Source organism: Struthio camelus, chromosome 11 (assembly GCF_040807025.1).
Source record: "Struthio camelus isolate bStrCam1 chromosome 11, bStrCam1.hap1, whole genome shotgun sequence".
Classification (NCBI taxonomy): Eukaryota; Metazoa; Chordata; class Aves; order Struthioniformes; family Struthionidae; genus Struthio; species Struthio camelus.
Genome location: NC_090952.1, coordinates 28,736,744 through 28,758,629, shown reverse-complemented (window position 1 = coordinate 28,758,629; position 21,886 = coordinate 28,736,744). Strand labels below are relative to the sequence as shown.

At 49.6% G+C, this 21,886-nt stretch overlaps 2 protein-coding genes across 3 annotated transcripts in view; one reads left to right on the top strand and one right to left on the bottom strand.

The window, feature by feature from the left end:
• Nucleotides 1-7,984, bottom strand: part of OPHN1 (oligophrenin 1) — an 87,849-nt gene extending 79,865 nt beyond the window's left edge. For both annotated transcript variants that reach the window (XM_068956703.1, XM_068956704.1), the window contains exon 1: nucleotides 7,766-7,984. In XM_068956703.1, the coding sequence (XP_068812804.1) occupies nucleotides 7,766-7,919 (154 nt within the window). In that variant the 5' untranslated portion in view covers nucleotides 7,920-7,984. The remainder of the gene's footprint in view (nucleotides 1-7,765) is intronic.
• A 4,799-nt stretch (nucleotides 7,985-12,783) lies between these two features.
• Nucleotides 12,784-20,689, top strand: YIPF6 (Yip1 domain family member 6). Its single transcript, XM_068956802.1, has 7 exons — nucleotides 12,784-12,917; nucleotides 13,674-13,802; nucleotides 14,306-14,384; nucleotides 14,793-14,835; nucleotides 16,973-17,098; nucleotides 17,200-17,357; nucleotides 17,941-20,689. Exons 1-7 carry the CDS (start codon nucleotides 12,867-12,869, stop codon nucleotides 18,057-18,059), a joined length of 705 nt encoding a protein of 234 aa, XP_068812903.1. The 5' UTR covers nucleotides 12,784-12,866; the 3' UTR covers nucleotides 18,060-20,689.
• Nucleotides 20,690-21,886: the final 1,197 nt, after the last annotated feature.

Below are 21,886 nucleotides of genomic sequence, written 5' to 3'. Positions count from 1 at the left end.
CTGTCTGCTTCAAATCTCATCTACATTATGCTAACACAAAGGCATAATACAGCATGGGCCTGAGAGCTGGGAAACACAAACAAGTTATTGCCCACGGGCTGATCCACGGCAACTGCCTGCATGCAGCTCTTACCCAATCTGGGACAACGAACACCAGCTCAGCCTGCTTTTAGTGAGGGCTACCAAAATTGCAACTGCCGTACCTTTTGGGTTAGGTTGTGACCGTGCCTACAGAGCTATTGCGGGTCAGCTGGCGCTCGCCAGGCTGACCCCATGGTTACACGCTCGCGTGTCTAACCCCTCCGAGTCAGCATGCATTTATGGATACGGCACCCTCGTTTCCTGAGCAATCTCTTGATTCCTCTTATTGCAGAGTTTTCCACATATGTCAGCTTAGAGACATGTACAAACAGGACTAGATTTTTTTTTTTTGTCTGTGAGTTCAGAGGAAGTAGAAGACTTCAGAAAAAAGAGATCATCAGTCAGATATTAGTGACTGGCACTACAAGATGGATATTGAACGTGGCGCTATAATACAGGCAACCTGAACACGTGTTTCTTTACCTTTTTAACTTGAGCAAGGATTACGCTTCAGCCCCGTCAGACACTGCAACGTGCGAATCCCCTCAACGGAGGTACGAATAAGGCGCTCTGCACCTAAGCTTTTCTTCCATGCGACTCACTCCAGAACATCGTTTTGAAGTTTAGACATGGTCCAAACGCTTCCTGGGAGCTCTGACCTACCCCGCTTCTCATCCAGCCTGTGCTCTACCTCCCCCAGCTCCCCCGGCACGCGGGAGGTTCTGTCAGGCAGAACCGGGACCGGTACAACTGGCGAGAGCTGCCCGGTGCTGGCCGCCGTCTCGCGCCCGGGCGCCGTCCGGCCACCGGCACCGCGGCCGCGAAGGGGCTCCCGAAGGGACTGAGCACCGGGAGGCCTCCTGGACTTTGGCAGATCCTCCTGCGCCCTCCCAGCTGAGAGGCAAAGGCATCGCACTTTTTAGGGCTAAATAAAGCAGCTTGAGAACACTGCTGACTTACAGAGAAAGAACAATTGAGCAGCAGATGAAAATGCTGGCCATATGGCTGAGCTGGCAGCCTACCCAAACTTCGGGTTTGAGAGGGGAGAAGGCGGGGGAGAGGGGAAGGAAATTTAACCTCTAAGTCTCTTTTCCTTTCCCTAATCAGAGCCAGGCTGCAAGTCTGTTTTGGTGATGTCAATACAACATATAGAACTAAAATAGTAATTTGGCACTTCTAGTGATTCTGAATACTCTTGGCACTAAAAAGAAAGGATACAGCCAACTTTACAACAAAAATAACTCATATTTCTGTCCCAAAATAACTTATTTGCTATCGTTGATTTTTAAGCCCGAGATTACTACCAATGAACAATACCTTTCCTTGCTTTTGTCAGTTTTATTTCTCATTTGGCATGATCTTACATAACACTTAGTCATCTTACGGTGCCCTATGTACAGTCAGGGGAGTTCTGTTTGTTTCTTTTTTTTTCCCCTTCAGGCAGCAAGAGGAAAACACCACTTACAAAGGCAGCAATGTGACTGCAAGAGCACAGCACCCAAATGGCAGCACGAGGGGTTGCACAGTTCTCAAGACCAGGTTTTACCATCTGCATTTCATTTATTTCAATTGGTAAAATTTCAGAGTTGGTAGGGAAAAATAATCCATTTATCTTAACCCCTTGAAAAGCAAGAGGAGTTTAAGGCACTCAGCATCTAAGAACACTTTGCCTTTAGTTAACGGGCAGACCGTGCTTTGAGCAAAGCCCTGAAGCAAGGGTTTTCTCTAGCACCCAAGCGATCCTCCTCCAACAAAAGCACCTCCGAAAAGTCGCAAGTCACGACGGCTGCGGAAAGCAACCTCTTAGTGCAGCTCCCTCCATTACAAGTAACACTAGCTACAAAATCATCAAGCCAGTCCCTCTGATTGACACGGGAGTTCCCCCTCGCTCTGCCTTCCCACGTGCAGGCTTAGCCAAGTAAGGCAGGATTTTTCCAAGGAAAGGTTTCCAGCGTTGGCCCCCAAACAACTGAGCTGGGCTTAATACTCGCTTCTGCTTTTTGCTCCTTTGCAGGGTGAAGCAAGGGAGGAGCCCCGATACCCTGGAAAAGCGTTTATCCTTGCAGACTCTCTGAAAAGTTTGCAGCCTCTCCCCCGAGGGACAGATGGAAGAAACAGGCACAGGATGTGAAGGGAAGCGGGGGGATTCTGCTTGTCATTAGAAAAGTGAAAGGAAGCCGAAATCTGCATTCATCAACCTGCTTAGCTGCTCTCAGGGTCGGTTGATCAAGTTGTCTTCCACCGACCGCAAGCCAAGAAAAGCCACAACAGCACGAACGCCGCAAGCCAGATCTAACCCCACGGATGCGTGCTGGGGGGACGAGGGGGAAACCGGCTCCGCCAGGGTTTTCCACTGCCCTCGTCCCGGCAGCGCGCGGCACGCGAGGGCTTTCTGCCCAGTAGCGCGAGACCGGCGCGGGGAGCCCGCAGAAGAGCTCACGCGCTGTGGAAGGGCCGGAGCGCCGGCTCCCCGGCGTCCTGCCGCCGCATCAGGGAGCGCAGCAGCAGCTGCCCGCGCCGGCGGCGCTCCTGCTCCGCTGGGCTGGCGGCAACGGCCCGCGCAAACTCCCGGCTAGCGAAGGCCGAACCTCTGGCGGGGATAACCTGCAGCACGTCTCCACTCAGAGGCCCTCTCCTCCTCCTCCTCCTCCTCGTCTCTGGAGCAGGCTGCGGGAAACGACACCTCGAATCTCCCTGAGCCTTTTCCCCCTTCTAGCCTGTTGCTTATTTCCTAGAGAAAATCCTGGGCATGTGCCCTGCATGCCACACGTGGAAATTATTTAAGGGACTGGATTAAACTACAGTTTGCTCAGATCTGTAGGAATTCTGACAGGGGAGACTCAGATCACAGAAAGCATTGAGACTGCGGGATATAAAAATGAGTCAACAAGTCTGGAGTAAATATGCGGCTGCCTTAACGTTCTGCTCACTGCAACGCGCTACACCCCGATCACAAATCACAGCGATTCACGACCAGCCGTATCGACACAAGAGGCACTTTTACATCCCACAGCCATTGTAACGCACAGAATGTAGCAGTCAGGTTTAAAACTGGGAAATGAAAGGGAGTGTGTGTGTTTGTAAAACAAGCAACCCATTTGAACTAGAGCAGCACGCTCACCCGCTAGACCAATGTTTATGGTAGCACTCAGTATTATCCATTTACAATTCTACTTTGCTTGAATGACTTTCGAAAAAAATTTGCACTCAAATTTACATGTTAAATCACTACGAATAGATAATGGTGAACTGATCTACCGGCAAACAGGCTACAAAAAGTTCAAAGGACATCCAAAAATCTCCAAAGGGAAGACATTGAAATGGTACTTATTAAACACTGGGTACCTAGCTTGTGCTGCTACCATAATAAAGTGATGCCAAGTTTTTGGGGTTTTTTTCTTTTCAAACCCTCTAGAGATTCTGCTAGAATTCTCTGAAGATGTTATTGGCTAACAGGTCACTTAAACTGACTGGACATTTGGAAAAACACTATCGGCAACAAAGAAGAACAACATATACACACCTTGCATCACAGACTTCTAATTCAAAACCACAAGGTTTCACCCCACATATGAAGTGATAGTTGTATAAACTCTCTATACATAAAGTCATGCTGTACAATTTTTTTATTATTATTGTTTGGCAAGTGGAAAAGAAAAGCTAACTTCAGGATAGTTTCAGGTTTTTAAGTCTAAACCTGCTCTCTGTTTTTGGCAGATCACGCAGAAGCCTGGCAGATGCTACTTCCCTCCAGTGGGGAACTGCACTTCGTTTGTTGGTAGTTTACATGAATATGCTGTGCTTGCAGCATTTAAGAGGATGCAGGTACTTATATCTAGACACACTGTGCTGCATCCAAGACTTCTGTTCTGCAGTTTCCCACCACTGCATCAGGCTGAACAGTCTGATCCTGAGAAAGCAGGCGTTTGGCATTTCTTTAGTCTGTGAGCAGACAGGGAGTTTAATTAATTTGCTTTAAATCTTATGTTTCAGTTTACTTATTTATAGATCAACAAAATGCATAGCCAATGTATAAATCTTTAAAGCCATCAGAATACCATGCTCAGTACGGAGAATCAATACCTTGGAACAATCTGGCCAAAGGTTTAAACGCCCAAGTAAACAGGATGTCTACTTGCATACTTTTTACATCTGCATTTACCAAAGTTACTAACTGCCACAGTTTTGTTGAAGAATGCATTATATGTATCTACTTTTAGAGCCAAACTATTTTTCAGTATAAATCCAAAGCAACCCGTGAGTATCACCATAATGGGTGCTAAGTCAAAAGGCACTATTCTCTCATTTTTACCTGCTGCTAGAAAAAGTCAGTATCTACTTACATCACTGTATCTATTCCATAAAATCCTAAATTTCAACCTTCTATATATTTCAATAGTTTAGAGTACCAAGAACTTGAGAGCATTAAACCTCATTTTGGTAAATTTAGGAACGACACAGAAAAGGACTCTCTACTGTCTTCTCATTTCTGCCATTATTTCTACCCAGGATCCTGAATCAGAGAGTTCTCTACCAGGTGTCCAGGAAACTTTCTAAACTTTTGCACAAGGTAAACGACAAAGGGCAGTGGAGAATCAGAAGAAGACAGTATGTACAGAACTATGCTATTTAGCTAACGCTGCCTCACTTTTGGTTTGCAAAAGTTACGCTGCTCAGACTCCTATACAAAAGCAAATAATGTCAGAACACCCCAATTCTTCTCTGGAGCCACTGCACCGTTACGCTGGGTTTTCCAGTTCCAGCCTCGCTTTCCGAACCGTCACAGGTAGCAAACACTGCCTCGACACTGCGCAGTACTGGGGTCTGGGCGGCCGATTTTACAGTGGTCAAGCTGCACTCCTGCAACGCAGGAGCCGAGCTGAATCAGGAGCACCACTCAGGTGAGCAGCTGAAAGCAGCGAGCTCTAGTCCACAGCTTTTCCTTCAGCTTTACACCCATCCCAGCCGCACCGGGCCATTTGCAACACGGACAGTTCAAACCTATCCAGATACCCGCGGCCTTCTTGGCCGTTACACCAGGAGAGAAGACGAACCCCATCTCCCGACATGCTCCAAGAGCCTTTTCAGGACTATCGCAGACGGGACGGGTCAGACGGGCTCCGAAACGGGGGATTACTCTGCAAGGACACGGGGCAAACTTCAGCTGAGGAAACTTTCATACGGCACAAACAAAGATCAGTGCAAAAGTATATCCGACCTCCCTCTTTTCCGACCTTTGCCTTGACCAAGGGTTAGCAGCCCGGGCAGCCGACCCGCGCGAGCCGGCGGGAACGCTTCTCGTTTCCCTGGGGCGAGGGGACCGACCCAGGCTCGCCGGTTCCCTGGCTGACCAGTCGCTGGCCTGCTAACGCAGTCTGAACCCCTGCTGCTTGTGCTGGTTTTTGTCCGCGTGCCTCACCCGTCAAGACGGTTCACGTGAAAGACCGCACCGGTGGATCAGAGAGGCCTGGCTGAGCCCCGTCCGGGGCCGCCCGCAGCACCCCGCTTCCTCGCCAGCCGCTCTCACTTCGCCCAACCCCACACCACCGCTCACTTGCTTTTTTATGTGTTGATGTTGCTCCTCGGTTATAGGCAAGAGAAAACCTGTTGTGTCTACGGTAACTCTGAACCGGGCGTCCGTGGTGACTGCTAATGATTGCTGTGAGGCAAGATCTTACAACTTTGAGTCATTAGACAGCAGATGAGCCCTGAGCAGACAGTCACCGTAACGAACGTTTTACGCTCAAGGAAGCTCTCGGGGGGCAGCGCCCGTCCCCTGCGCTCCTCCGCTGTGGGACACCCCAACGCTGCTGAGCGACAGCAACGACTCACGGCGTTCGCTGCGTCGCTGGCGGCGAAGGGCCACCCCGGAGCCACGAATTAAAGGTATTCAGGCAGCTAGATAGGTAGTTGTCCCAACTTCACATCTGCGTTCCTGCGTGGATATGACCCAGAGAGGAAGGCCCAGAATTTCAGGTTATTTAATGATAGAAGCGGAGCAGGTACGTCCCCGAGAGCTGAATCAAGAGTGACCTCACCCGGGGGGGCACGGGCGGCTTTGGGAAGCGGCAGCTCGAGGGCACGGTGGCGAGGCACAGCCCGGCGCGGCCCTGGGCCAGGGCTGCCGGGGCCGGCAAGAGCGCCCTGCCGGACCGGGCTGCGCTCGCGTCCGCCCCTCCGAGAGCGGGCCGACAGCCTTGGCCTTAAGCAGAACAAAGCAAAACATCCTCCACTGCAGACAAGATATTCTGGGTTTCCTTAGTTTTGGGGGGGGGGGGAGGGGGAGGGTGATCTGTGCTTTTGGAAGTCTACGCAGTTCCTGGTTACTTCTTCCCTTCCTCCTTTGCCGGCTAGTTGCACTAGGAAGCATCTGCTGAAGCAGCAAAATCCTGTTACATCATGTATTTGCAGTGCTTGCATGAGAATTTATAAGGATTAAAAAGGGGAAATGGTTTTGACCAAAGTGATGAAGAAAGAGAAAGCATTTAACAAGGAGGCTTGTTAAAACACCTTTTGTTTTTTATTTTATTTTTGCCCTAGACTTAACAGGGTTTTTCATCTTTTGGTAGGCTATTAGCAGCCTAGACATATGTGGTATCTACTGTCTCATTCATATTCGTCTTTGTCATTGCAGTCATCCAGATTGGACTATTCCAGTCACTGACTCTGGTAACAAAGAAGCTCTAAGTTATTCTTAATAACAGGGCATCAGCTAAACCCATTAATACTAGCTAAATCAACCAGCTACCAACAAGGCCAGCATATCTGATTAGACTCTGCAGAACAGATTTTTTTTATTTGTCTTCCCTTAGCCTGATGCAATCGTAGCATTCATAGCTAGTGTGCTAGCAAACGTTTTTGGCCACATTTTAAGATGTATTTGTAAAAGCAGAAAAGACGTGAGAAATGACACAGGGAAAGAGTATCTACGGCTCTTGGAAAAAAAAAATCTAAACAAAAAGACAGTTCAGTAAATTGTTAAAATATATAGGATTGCACAGTTTCAGATGACAGCAGAATCTAGTCCAGAAACATCCGATGCGCTCAGACGGTACTTCCGAACAAAGTGAGTCCCTTCACAAAGTCAACAGTGAAATTTACATTTAATTGGCAAATCTCACCGTTACCAAACAACAACAACAAAAGGTGAAGGATTAAAGAGTATTTCTGGATTGAGAACTCTCTTACTGCAGCAGCGGGCCAGCCTCGGAAGCAGCGGTCACTAAGACGGGACGTGTGCTGCCCCCGGCTACGCTCCACCTGTTCTCTGCAGCAAGGAAATAATCAAGCATCGCCCCCAAAACAAGATCATTCTCCTTAAAGGAGCGCGGCGCCCGGTACGGTTTCACAGGTCGGGCAGCAGTTACGCGGTCCGTACCTCGCTCGCAGCGACCGCTGCCAGCAACCCTCCCTGCAGCGGGACCGGCGCGGGCCGCCGGGGGACGGCGCAGCGCGAGGGGCGCCCAGCGCCGGGCCAGCTCAGCCGGGCCGGGGCCCCGCGCGGCTCATTGTTCCGCTGGTCCCGCCGGCGGGCGCGGCGCTCCGCGGACGGCAGCGCCGGGCTGCTTCTAGCACTGATGGGGCTGGGGGGACCCAGGGAAAGGCCAGCCCGGAAGGAAGGGAGCCGCCGCTCCGCCCGCGCCCACCTGCGCAGCGCTGCGCGCCCCCCCCCCGCGGCGCTCACCGCGTATGGCGCCGATGAGCGCGTTCCCGTCCTTGATGACCTCCTTGATGAACTTGTTGGTGCGCTCCAGCTCCTGCTCGTAGCACTTGAGCCGCTCGCGGAAGTCGGGGCTGTCCAGGTAGCAGTCGCTGAACTCCAGCGGCGGGTGCCCCATGGCGCCGCGCCGACCCCGCGCTGCGCCGCGCTCCCAGCGCTGCCGGCGGCCCCGGCGGCCGCGGCCCCGGCGGGGGGCGGGGCGGGGGGCGGGGCGGGGGGCGGCGCCCTCCCGCTGCCGCCAGCGCCGCCGCGGAGCCCCCGCGCCGCGCCCGTTCCGCCCGGCTCAGACCGCTCCGCTCCGGCTGGATCCGGCCCGGCCGCCGCCCGCTGAGCGCTGCGCTCGGGGCGGGGCCGCCGGGAGCCCCCGGTGGCGGCGGCGGCGGCGGCGGCGGCGCCCCCCCCCCCCCTTCCGGCGGGCCCTGCGCGGCCCTGGGGCGGGCAGTTTGCGCGGCCGCGGCCGGGCCCGGCGCGGGGCGGCGCCCGGGGGGGCGCGGCGGAGGGAGCCGCCCGGCCCCGCCTCCAGCGCTGGGTTGGCGGCGGCCGCTCGACGCCCCTCAGCTCTCCCGGCCGCGGGCGCGGGCCTGGCACCCGGCGGGGCTGCCCCGGGCCCCTTCCCCTGGGCCCCCCCTTCCCCCTGGGGATCCCCTTCCCCCTGGGGATCCCCTTCCCCTGGGCCCCCCTTCCCCCTGGGGATCCCCTTCCCCTGGCCCCCCCTTCCCCTGGGCCCCCCTTCCCCTGGGCCCCCCCTTCCCCCTGGGGATCCCCTTCCCCTGGGCCCCCTTCCCCTGGGCCCCCCCTTCCCCTGGGCCCCCCCTTCCCCTGGGGCCCCCCTTCCCCTGGGCCCCCCCTTCCCCCTGGGGATCCCCTTCCCCTGGGCCCCCCTTCCCCTGGGCCCCCCCTTCCCCTGGCCCCCCCTTCCCCTGGGGCCCCCCTTCCCCTGGGCCCCCCTTCCCCTGGGGCCCCCCTTCCCCTGGGCCCCCCTTCCCCTGGGGCCCCCCTTCCCCTGGGCCCCCCCTTCCCCTGGGCCCCCCCTTCCCCTGGGGCCCCCCTTCCCCTGGGCCCCCCCTTCCCCCTGGGGATCCCCTTCCCCTGGGCCCCCCTTCCCCTGGGGATCCCCTTCCCCTGGGCCCCCCTTCTCCTGGTTACCCCCCTTCCCCTGGGGCCCCCCTTCCCCTGGGCCCCCCTTCCCCCTGGGGCCCCCCCTTCCCCTGGGGCCCCCCTTCCCCTGGGCCCCCCCTTCCCCCTGGGGATCCCCTTCCCCTGGGCCCCCCTTCCCCTGGGGATCCCCTTCCCCTGGGCCCCCCTTCTCCTGGTTACCCCCCTTCCCCTGGGGCCCCCCTTCCCCTGGGCCCCCCTTCCCCTGGGGCCCCCCTTCCCCTGGGGCCCCCCTTCCCCCTGGGGCCCCCCTTCCCCTGGGGCCCCCCTTCCCCTGGGGCCCCCCTTCCCCTGGGCCCCCCTTCTCCTGGTTACCCCCCTTCCCCTGGGGATCCCCTTCCCCTGGGGATCCCCTTCCCCTGGGCCCCCCCTTCCCCCTGGGCCCCCCTTCCCCCTGGCCCCCCCTTCCCCCTGGGCCCCCCCTTCCCCCTGGGCCCCCCTTCCCCTGGGCCCCCCTTCCCCTGGGGATCCCCTTCCCCTGGGGCCCCCTTCCCCTGGGGACCCCCCTTCCCCTGGGGACCCCCCTTCCCCTGGGCCCCCCCTTCCCCTGGGGCCCCCTTCCCCTGGGGACCCCCCTTCCCCTGGGCCCCCCCTTCCCCCGGGGCCCCTTCCCCTGGCCCCCCCTTCCCCTGGGCCCCCCCCTTCCCCCGGGGCCCCCTTCCCCCGGGGCCCCCTTCCCCCGGGGCCCCCCTTCCCCTGGGGACCCCCTTCCCCTGGGCCCCCCCTTCCCCTGGGGACCCCCCCTTCCCCTGGGCCCCCCTTCCCCTGGGGACCCCCCCTTCCCCTGGGGACCCGGCTCCCCCCCCCGCAGGCCAGGAAGGGGCGCGGGCAGCGGCAGGCTGCACCCGACGCTGCGGCCTGCCCTGCCCGCTCCGGCGCCGGCCGCAGAGCCGACGGGGTCCGGTCGCGCTGCCGGGGCTCCGCGACCCGTGCCGGCACGAAGCCGGACCCAGCCACGCTCCGGCGGCGCGCGGTCCTGGGCGGGCTGAGGGGACAGCCGCTTTCATCCAAACGGGGCGACTTGAGCTTTGTAGTTTTTGAATACGGAGATATTCTGCAGCGGGTATTCGGCGCTCCCCGTGCTGAGCGAACCCTTCGGGAGCTCGCAGGCGCGGGATGCAGCAGGCTTCTCACCGCGTCCGTCGCTTCGCGTCCTCCCGCCGCCCCGGCCGGCAGCTCTCCCCGGGCGTCGTGCCTCCACGCGGGGCTGCGCGTCCCACCGCCCTCGCGCGCCTCTTCCCCGGCTCCCTGGGAAAGCCCCCGCCTTCCTCCCTGGTACATGTAATTTAGGTTTAATGTAGAAGTTAAAAAAAAAAAAAAAAAAAAAGGGAAATTAATTTATTCTTTTTTAGGCAAAAACAGGGAAGAGAATTTCTTAAAGGTTTTATTATGTAGAGTGCATTAGTAGATGAGGGACTGCTTTAAAATGCTCTCAGAGGTCATGAAAAGGCAGTTTTTATTTCATTATTACTACACAGTTTGCAGATGTGTTGCTTTTTTGCATGTTTAATAAGATGCTCCAGAGTCTGAGTCTTAGGTACGTTCAAGTAACGTGATAACAATTGAGTCATTGAGATTGTCCCCTCATCCGCTGCCGTCTGTCATCTCTCACCTTTCACCGCGAGATTTCCTGCTCCGCCGCCCTCGCCGTCCCCTCCGAGGCGGCTCGGCCCTTCCTGCCCCGACCCCTCGCTGTCCCCGGCCGCCCTGGACCCCGGCCCCCCTCAGCGGTGGCCACGGCCAGGCTGGCGCAGGCTCCCACCCCTCCGTCGCCGCCTGCCCCCGAGCCCTCTCGGACAGTGAGCACCCCCACAGGTTGTTCCGTTTCAACAAACGGTTGAAAACAGTTGGGCAAAGCCTGGTTTTTGGCCTGAATTCTGCCAGATGCAGTCAGGAACAAAAACTTTCAGATCAAACGTGGAAGAGCTTTTTCATAAAGTTCAACTCAAGATACATCCAAGGAAGCAAACTGAAAACAACAGTGTCAATGGTTTGGGTTTTGTAATCATTGGTATGCACTACATAGCAGAAAATAAAAATGAAAGAATTAATTTCTCGAAGACGCTTATTCCCAAGGATTCATTTTAGTAAAGAAAAACATCATCTCCATCCCTTCCAATGTCGTAGACATCTCCAAGATCAACTTTTTCCACAGTGACTTTAATCATCTCTGCCTTTACAAGAAAGTTCCCTTTTGAACGCAGAATCAAATATAACTACTATCAGTCTGGCTGGAGATGCAGAAATAGTATTTGAAACTGCAGGATTTAGTCAAACTAGAAGAAATAAAATGGAAAATAACAAGTTACTGTAACCTAAATCAACTTCCTTTTCAGGAAAAGGGACTCGAGTAGCGCGGACTGTTCCCAAGAAAGTAAGTCACATGTATTTTTGCCTCATACACCTGAGTTTTGATCCCTGCTGTGGCCTTTTAGCACAGCTATCCAAACAAGAGCTATGTTCTGTAACAGCGACGGAAAAATTCTTCTCGATGAGCTGAAAAGAGCACAACTGCAAGACAACCGAGAGGTGTGTGGGATGGAGGTTAGGTTAGGACTGGGAAAACCAAAGAGTTTTCCAAGAGGGGAGCTCTGTAGGTCGAGCTCTGCTCAGCAGTTCTCCATCCTCGGATGGACCTGGGACTGTTGGGGCAGTTAGGGTCATGGCTGGCAAAACTGGAGCGCGATGCTTGGCAGACTTTTATAAATTGTGCCACTTACCAAGCCGAAGGCGGCACTATTCTCCAGTTAATCAATGTTTTCTTGCCTTTAAGCTAAACAGTTAGGCTCAAAGCTGGAAAAAGCCACGCTGGCCTGCTGTTGAGAGTGAGATTAGGGTCTTGTTTATGAAAACAAATGGACGGCCGGCCTGCGTTACCCTTCTCGTTTTTAGTTCTTCAGCTGTCATGTTGCTTGTCCAACGTGACTGTCTTTCATGGTGCAGTAAGTAAGCGTGGATGATGGTTTAGAGCTGATGGCAATACAGCTTAACATCTGAAGTCTCTTTATGCCATTTCCCACAGAATTTTGATTTTTAAGTTGAGGAAATATGGGCTTGAAGAACAGCCTTGAAAAACGGCTGGATTCCCAGCGGAAAGTTACGGATAAATGACTCAGTCTGTGGCTGGTAGTCAGTGACGCTCGGAGCGCTCCGTTAAGGACGTGCCTGGCGTCAGCGAGCGCACCCTCGGCCGCGGGCGGTAACAGGAGAGGGGGGTGGCCGGCATACACGCGGCAGAGCCTCGTCCTGGAGGGATCTGGCTGAACCCGAGGGCTGGGGCAACGGAAACCTCGCACACCTCCACAGTCAAGCTGCGCGCCCGGCAGGAGTAACCCCCCGCTCTGGTGCGAGCGGCCCGTCCGAGGCGGCCCGCGGGCTGCACCGGCCTCCCGGGCCGCCAGAACGGGGCGACCGGCCCCCGGCCGTGTGCCCCCGGCTTCGGGCCTCGCCGCCTCGCGGTGCTTTTCAGGCCGCCTCCGCTTCCTTCAACGTTTCTATGAAGCGTGGTACCGTTTTCCACCCGTTTGCTGTTCAGAGCGGGTGGCGGCACGACCCTCTTTCCCCCAGGAATTATTCTGGGAACCCACCGAAACGCTGAGGCCAGCAGCGCATCCGGGCCAGCGCGGCCGCGCCAGCGGACCCGCTCCTGCCTGGATGCCAGGCGGCCGCCGCTCTTCGCGGGCCCCGGCGCGCCCCCCCGCTCAGGCCTCGGCGCCCGCGCCCCTCCCTGCCGCCTCGGGGCGGCGCTGCGGCCCCGCCCGGCCCCGCCGGCCCCTCTAACGGCCGCCCCGCCCCGCGTTGCCATGGACGCTCAGGCCGTCGGTGACGCCTTTGCCGCGCGCCGCGCGCCGGCTGATGACGTCCGCGTCCGTCTCCACGTCGCCTCGACAGCCGCGGTGGCGGGGTCAAGATGGCGGCGGCGGAGGGGAGCGGGGCCGGGGCCGGGGCGGCGAAGCCGCTGGTGAGCACCGCGGGGCGGGCGGCGGCCGAGCCCCCCGCCGGGGAGGGCCGGGCTCCACCTCCCGCCGCGGGGCGCCGGGCTGGAGCAAGCGGGGCGGCCGCCCGGCGCGGCGGGAGGGGGCCGGAGCCGCAGCCAGGCCCAGGCGCGGGCGGCGGTTCCCGCTTCCCCGCGGTCCCCGGAGCGGGTTCCTTGGGCGGTGCTGGTACCGGTGCCGGCGCCGCTTTGGGAGCGGCCCGGCTGCTCGGGGCTCGCCGGAGGGCTTTGGCGCTGCCTGGTCCCGTGGAGGAAACTCTCTTTATTCACGTTCGCGGCCTCAGACCTTGTGCTGAGGAGGAAAACGCGTGCGGTGTGTCGGTAGTCTGTGTTCCCGCGGCGTCCCTGAAGGTGCCAAGCGTTGTCAGGCGTGATGCTGTTGTTGTACAGCTATCTGACGTTCTGTTCCTTGTGTAATAATGAAACACATGTAAGCTGCCTAATATCCCTCACTTATTACTGTCTAAATCACAGAAGAAACAAGTCAAAGGTACAGGAGTTACTGAAGAAAACAGAAATGCTGTGCACGCTGTGAAGTGCCTTTTTACACTGTGAGCGGCTTAAGTCAGCCAGACCACGGCTGGGCTCTGTTGTTGATCTTGTTTAAATGTTGTATCTTAAAATTCTGAGCAATTATTTTTATGTTAAACTCTGTTGCAAAACAGCTGAAGGGAATATGAGCTGGTTGCATCTCTGTTTTTTAAGAGTTTCATAAACGTGTAGTTTGCAGGTCTCTCGGATGTGTCAATATCTGAAGATATTCCAGTGGAAGGGGAAATTACTGTTCCTGTTGGATCTCACTCTCCTGATGAAGACTACTCCACACTGGATGAACCTGTTAGAGATACTATTGTGAGTTAGTATTCTGTGCCTGTATCTGTAATAACACATGTGTTTTACTGATCTCTTCTGCCAAGTGTTATGCAAAAATTGTCTTTTTTCTTTTGACTTTTACTGTTTTGGGGGGTAGCTTTGTAAAGCACATTCTTTTGGGTAGAAAAATATTTGAGTTACAATCCCCAAGTCTTTCTGTGATCTGAAAATTTTTGCAAGTGTAGAAGTGTCAGATGGTGCTTCAGAGGAAACTACCCTAATAGGATTTTTTTTGGTGACTTTCTTTTCACAGAGGAGCAAAGAAATTATTGTTCTTAACTAGGTGTTATTAAAGGATAGTACGTTGTTGTGGTTGTTAAGGAACGTAGGAAATGTAGTCATTGTTTGCTGCAGGGGATGCTTCAGAAATTTTTGGGTTGGATCCTATCTTGATTTTAAAGTTGATACTGCTTTATTTCTATCTTTCTGCTTTGTTTTCATTGTGATCTGTAATTTTATTAAGTGTCTCTTCTTTATTTCAGATGAGAGATCTAAAGGCGGTCGGGAAGAAATTTGTGCATGTCATGTATCCGAAAAAGAGCAGTGCGCTCCTCAGAGACTGTACGTACCAGAAGACTTTCAAAAGCTTGAAAGGGCATGTTGCTTACAGACTTCTCATGTTTTGAAAAGGAGGAATTCACTGGAATAGGAAATCAAGTGTCTGTTTTATGTTCGTTTTGTTGTTTTGGCATGCTGAATAATGAAAAATCAGGGTGGTATCAAGGATCTTTTAAAACAGATCATGTGTTAATATATAGAGCAGGTAACTTTAAGAGTTAACACACTTTGAATAAATTACATCGTATTCTTTATATATGTATATAAAAGATGCTAAATAAGAAAATTATAACGAAGTATAGTATGGAAAATGATATATCAGGAGTTGGAAAAGAATGCTTTATCACTCCTAGAAAAATACAATTGAACATCTTTCTATGATGTCTTTTTTTTTTTTTCTTTTACCTGCAGGGGATCTTTGGGGCCCCTTGGTGCTTTGTGTCTCGCTTGCGCTGTAAGTACCTGCAGTAAGTGGGTTTGGTTTTTTAGCCTTTTACGTAGGGGAAACGAGAATTTAAAGATTTCTGATGACATGTGTTGAAATTAAGTTTTTTCAGATGCTCGCCTGGTCTTCTACATCAGTGCTTGCTCCAGGTTTTCTTACAAAATGTGTTTCTGACACTTAAATCTCATTAAGACCGTCCTTCTTTAAATTTAGAATTTAAAGGTGAACTCTTCAGAATCCCCTCTTTTAGGAATGACGTTACTGAAAGTTATCCTGATTCGTGTTGTTATTAGTTCTAACACATTTGGCCCACTTCCTTATTCTGAGCTGCATGCCAAAGCCTTGTTTAACTAGGAGCTGTAGCATGGGTACCAGGTGTGTACCAGGTACCCTGGAGAACCAATGGAATAAGAGAGGCTGTTGGAGTAGCTCATAGGTAGAAGACGACTGCGGCTCCTGGGGACTGTTGGGGAGATGTGTGCAAATGAGAATGGGGGTACGACAGGAAGGTTGGTCTCGGTACTTGTGGCATCACTGCTGCTGTAGCAGGGGTTCATGTTACCCACCAGCCTCTGTGCAGTGAGGTAGTGCTGGTGTCTGCCCAGCACGAGGTTTAACCTGCACACGGGAGGTGTGTGTGAACTCCTAAAGAGTCACAGATTGGACATCACATTCTAATATTTGTTCCTTACTGTATTCAGATAAAATGTTTTATGCTTATGTGCCATGTTTAGAAAAAAATAAAAGCAAAACCATGTGTCTGATACTTTTGCAGTAATAAAATACTCAAAACTTGAATTAACTCGGGTAAGCATATCTGCTTCCTTAGCTTTTGCATCATTCAGAGAAGAGAGATGTAGGTATGTTTAGGTCTTAAAACACAAGACTAAATATTTACTTTGCCTCAGGAAGAAACTTTTTTTTTTTTTTAAAGGTGCATGTTGCTTTCTTCCTCCTTTCATTGCATAGAGCTTTAAATTCTTCATGTTATTGGTGACATTTGTATGTGAAATGTTTACAGAGATGGTAAGGACCTTGGAGGGGGGAAGCAAACCTGGGAGCATGTGAGGGAGAAGGGACATTACTCCTCTTCAATACATTGAATTGTTTCTTCAGATGTGGAGAAACTGAACGTTTGGGGAAAGGTTTAAAATTTTCCTGCACGGTAATTTTGCTCAGGATGGAGAACGGACCATTGCATTTTCATCCTACAGATGTATTCTTTTAACTGATAGCTACAGAAGGGTTTCTTTTTTTTTTTTCCTCCCATGCATAAATTGTGATAGCCTATTCACACATGAATGTGGTCCAAAGTTGGACTCCTGTTTCTTGTACTTCCTGGAAAGTTTGTTACCCTCATGGAGAGGAAGAGAGAAAGACTGAGACCAGTGCAATGAGGAGTGAAATTAAGGCCTTCTGAGTAGCCCTCTTAAGGGGTGTGTTTGCCTGTCTGTCCCTACCTCCCTCTGCCTCCCTGCTGCTGGTGGGGGAAGCACAGGGGAATTAGTCTCTCAAGGCTTGCTTTTGCTGAACCGTACAAGCACGCGCTGAAGAGTTGGCGCGCTTAGAATTATGTATAGTAGTTCAGCTAAGCCAGTTAGTCTAACAAATGTTACTACATCTGTCACCAAATCCGCGTCCCACATACGTACTCAACATACAAAAACCATTTAATAAAATGTTGTTGTAGCTATATCTGCAGTATACAATATAATTTAAATCTTCAAATCGGCACATGCTCACTTTTCCAGGTTATACATGTTGCATGTATCCTGGGGTTATATTAAGCTTTCCTTAAGGTTTACCTGTTTTGTCATGCAGTGCGCTGTCTGCTTTGTCTGCTTTGAGAGTTTACTAAACCCTTTATACTTCAGTTTTCATTGTCTAGCCTGTTGTCTGTCATTTTCATTCTCCTTTCCATTTCTATACAGTCCACAAAATGAACAAGTGGACTGCAACTGGGCAACAGTCATTTTCTACACAAGATAGAGGATGCTTCCAAAAATCAGAAAACCAATGAAAAATAACTATTCTGCAACTTACTTGAGAATCAATGTCTCAGACTCCTATTCTGTCATCTATTCTTAATCTGCAAAAACCCAGTCGTCAACTGTGATTGACTTCTTGTTTCTGTTACCTTCAACAGGATGCTTCAGGGTGGATCAGCAGATAGCAAAGAAGATGGAGGGCCCCAATTTGCTGAGGTCTTTGTCATCATCTGGTTTGGTGCAGTTGTTATCACACTAAACTCAAAGCTACTTGGAGGAACTATGTGAGTGCTGGTCTGTAGTAGCAATTAAAGTGTTCCAGTGTATGGAACTTCTGTAGGGCTTTGGTCTGACTCTTTTTCCTGTTTCTGTCACTTGTTTCTAGATCTTTTTTTCAGAGCCTGTGCGTTCTGGGTTACTGTGTCATGCCCCTGACAGTAGCGATGCTGGTGTGTAGGCTGGTACTGCTAGCAGGTTCTGGGACTGTCAGCTTCATTGTACGTCTTATTGTAGTAATAGCTATGTTTGGCTGGTCAACATTAGGTAAGTACCTGTTAGCATTATAACACTATTACGTGCACTGAGTAGTGTGATGACTAAAGAGGTAGATCTGCATGCCTTTTCCTGTGTAAGGGCAGACGGTATTGGAGTTCAAGGTCTGTTTCCTAGGTTGTAGTTCTTCTAATTCTTGTATTGGCAGAGATTCAGCCTCTGTCTCCATTTGTGGGGGGAGGGCTTCATATGCAAATGGCCCTCGGAAGAAAGACAGTAATTTAATATTAAACTCTGGGTGAGCCTAGTGGTGATATTGTTATAAATACCATTAGAAAACACTAAGTTCATACAGGTACGTTCTTATTATTTCTTCTTGTTCTCAATCTGTAAATCTGAATCTTGTTACAGAGTGTCAGCCAGCATTTGTCTTCCTATATGATAAAGGAAGTTTTAACTGGTGATTAGAGACGATTGGAACTGAGCAATAGAATACTCAGTTCTACTCTTTGTCTTTCAACTTAATGTTGTAAAGCAGATCCTAATTTAAAATTGTTAACATCTGTAGTGAATCTTATATTTCTAGTTTTATGCTGTTCACGTTTCAATTATTTTTCTTTTTCTTTGTCACCAGCATCTACGGCTTTCCTGGCAGACAGTCAGCCTCCAAACCGCAAAGCTCTTGTTGTTTACCCCATCTTCCTCTTCTACTTTGTTATTAGCTGGATGATCCTCACCTTTACACCTCAGTGACACCAGATCAAAAGAGACTCTGTAATACAGACTGAAGGTTTTCATGAAAGCTGCAGTTAATCATGGCTTTATCTCTTTCTAATTTATATATATGTATAGGTAGATACTGTAAAAAGACAGGTTATGGGATAAAGCCTGAGAACTGCAAAACTGGTCATTTCTTTGTCCCCTTTCTTGAAAGATACAGAAATCCAGCTACTGACTTTTTGTTTAGCCCTGTTCTTTAGTTAAGTTTTAAATAAAAAATACCCACTGTGACAGGGACTGTTCTGCCAGAAGAATAGAAGGGGTATACCTTGGAACTTCTTGAAGTTTGATAGATGAAGATGAAGTTATAGGATCACATGACTTAGCAGAATTCTTGCTTATGCTTGGATTCTCACTGACGATGAATATGCCTTATGAAGTAATAGAACTTAATTGCTATTATGTGTTGGGTAGACAAGATGTGTTTGACTCCTGTTCTTTTTTTCTTCATTCATGTACAGAATGGTGGGATATAGTAAGTGCATTATAGGACCATAAGCTTTCACTTTGAATTTTAGTTAAAAAAAAAAAAAAAATGTTGGGTCCATTTTGCACTGAACTGGAGCTGGGCAGAAGGGAACTGCCTTCGCTTATATTAATGTATTGTATATTTATGTTTCAGCCACTTCACATGTCAAGAAAGAGTGTTTTAACCAAATGCCTTGAATGCTGTAGTTACACTGACCGATCCATGTATCGTGTGAGAAGGGAATGTGTTTACGCTGGGTAGTTACAAATTTTTTTCTTGTGACCCTAGATTAAAGAGTCAAAGTCCTGGAGGAACACTCAGGACTGTTTTGCAACAGGGATGTAAGCTATCGTTCTGCATATCTACAACGGGAAATTGAGCACCTGGAGAGTACAGAGTAATGAATATGCACAAAGTTTCCTGTGAAGTGAGTTTAGGTTTTGATACATGAGATGTTTGGATGCTAACGTACTAAACAAGGACTTAAGTCCAGAAGTTTTAAAAATGGGTTTGAGGACAGAAATAAATTGGTGAAGGTGGTGGCTGCTGTGAAGTAGGATATAAATTCTAATCTTAACTACTTATATGTGACTTTCATTTGGTTGTTTACATGGACAATGTTTCAACATAAATCATACAAGTTTGCAAATTTTTCTTCTTGCTTCTAAAGAAAAATAAGAAACTTTTCTATAAACTTTTTGTCCAGTACTTTTTATAAAAGGAGAGGAGGCTTTTTTCTGCGATACTGAAGGTACACTTAGGTACCCTGCCTGGAAAACCATATACAGGTATACAAGTGTGACATTTATGTTCAAACCTAGAAATTGAGACCTGGAGGATTGTTCTTTGAAAATTGTATAGAAAGTATTTGTCACTTATTATTTTCAGTAAGCACTACAAGGGAAGAGCTTTGGAACATATGGGGGTGAAAAAGCTACTGTTAAAATGTCACTTTTCCTGAAAATGAGCATGTTTCCTTTCTTGTAGTAATGCAAATAGACCTGAAATTGATTATGTGGATCCTGTTGAGATGTAAATATACCTGATTTATATTTAAATGTGAAAGTGGAATTTCTGCTGTAAACACTACAAATACTTTAGTTGGGATGGATATTCCTAAATGTGTGAATTTTAGAGTGCATTTTTGCATTTCTGGGAGTGAGGAGAAAAGGGAAAGGAAAAATCAGTTGTTCTCTGCAGGGACCATTGTTTGATGCAGAACAGTTGTCATCCGCGAGTATGTGAAGCTGAAAGCTGTTTTTTCCGCTTTCCTTACGTCTTAGTATGTGTCTGTTCCTCGTTGCTGCAAGAGGAGCTGTAGCCTTTCGTATACTTAGATATAAAATGGACGTGGAGAATTTTTGAACTTACATAAATTATTACTGATACAGAATGTGAATTTTCTTCAAGTGTGCAATTGTCTGTTCATTTAAACATTCATTTAGCTTTATGAAACTGAAAAGAAATAGTCAAGGGAAGAAGAAGGATGGTAAGACTATTGACTGCTACAGTTGGATTCTTTGAGTGGAATTCTTCTTTCCTGCTACAGTGCAAGGATTGAACCCTGCTTCTGTAGGCACCTTGGAATTCCATCTCTGTAGCAGGTAGCATCTAGTTTGTCTCGTGACTTAAGCTGATGTTATGTCTGAAAGATGTAATTGGAGTAACACTTAATTGATCCAGCCTCATTTTGAAAGAGGAATTAACAAAAATAATCCAAGCTTTTTCCTTGCTTGTTTTTTGACTCCAAGCCTCATGATAGCTTTTTCTGAAACATACTGCTCTTGGCTTATTGGAAGAGGGAGGGGGAAATTATTTTTATATTTACAAGATTTACTTTTAAACTTGCCATTGAAGTTTTTAGTTGAGAGGTGTTTTTAATGTGAAAGAGTAGGTAGAAATATACCGGTTGTATCGTGAAGGGTTTTTTTTTCTTTTTTTTTCCCCCCCCACTCAAGGCAATCCTTTGGTTTGGAAACCATTCCTTTGTAAAGCAGTAAAATCGTCAAATAGATTAATATTCCTAGAGACATAACTTACTGTAAAGTTTTAGCTGGCAGGATGCAAATAGGGTAGTAGATTTTTCTGAGACTTCATGCCTCCAGAAGAATAAAGTTAAGTGTCTTGTTTCGGTTTTTTGTTTGTTTTTTTCTTCATTGTTTGCTCTAGAAAAGTGAGTAGAGGATGTTTATGTTCTCAGCCAAGAATTCTAATTGCTGTAGTTCATTGTCAAATTCACCCTGCTTCTCTGAACTTTAGGTTGTGTGAAATGTGCTTGATACCGATAAGCTTGAAAGTAGGCAGTATATCTTGTTGAAAATAATTTCCCCACTACAATGGTATAACCAGTTCTGGTAAAGCTTCACTAAAACTGGCTTTGCCTTTCCACTTGAGGAAGAAGATAACACAAGAAGGGCTGAAGTTTTAAATAAAAAGGTTATTGCTTAAGTGTTATTGTTATTGCTTAAAAAGGCTAAGAGAGCAAGCATCTTTGATAGTGAGCGTAAATTGATTGATTGAGAATTAACTGTCTTGTGTGACTTAAAGTAAGAAGTCAAAACTAAATTTGCTCCTCAGCCGAGCCTTGATGTTCTGTAGAGCCACTGCTTTTATTGAAACACCTTGCCCCTTAGCAAACAGGTGGTTCCCAAAGCAAACTAGATATGGACTCATTAAAGAATGATTGAAGAACTTCAGGTTTAGGCAAGTGAAATACCTCAAGCTTATTTCATGTTCACAGACTGCTTAGAACTCATGTTGATGGTATTCCTTTAAAATAATGGTATTGTATGAATGAGCTGAGAGTGCCTGTTCACTGACTGGTGCTTTATCTTGTTCAGCCAGTTATGATTTACATCATATCCACTGTGTGATTGTGTGTGTTTTTTTTTTTTTTTTTTTTTTTAGCATTCCTCCAAAATTGCACACAGGTATTCCTTATAAGTTAAAATATGGTTGTGGCTATGTTATGAAAATGCGTGTGATAATTGAACTGTCGTGCTTTCCAAGCTGGCTGAGGGAAGAGTAGCAAGGGCAAAAGCAGACTTCTTGCCTTAATGAAGTGTTTAACTTTTCTGTAGGGTAAGCAGATGATCTTATGACACACAAACCAGGCTTTTCTTTTCCCACTAAGACTTTGATAGTATTTATCACTTTTAGTTGCTGTATGTGTTTGACTTTTCATTTGTCTTTAACAGATCAAAATTAAAGTCAAATAACTTGTTTTAACTTCAATATTGATAAATTAAAATACTCTGAAAGGGATGTGGACAATCTTGTGTGTGGATCGAAAATACTGTTTATGCTGTACTTCTGACAGCCTACATTAGTG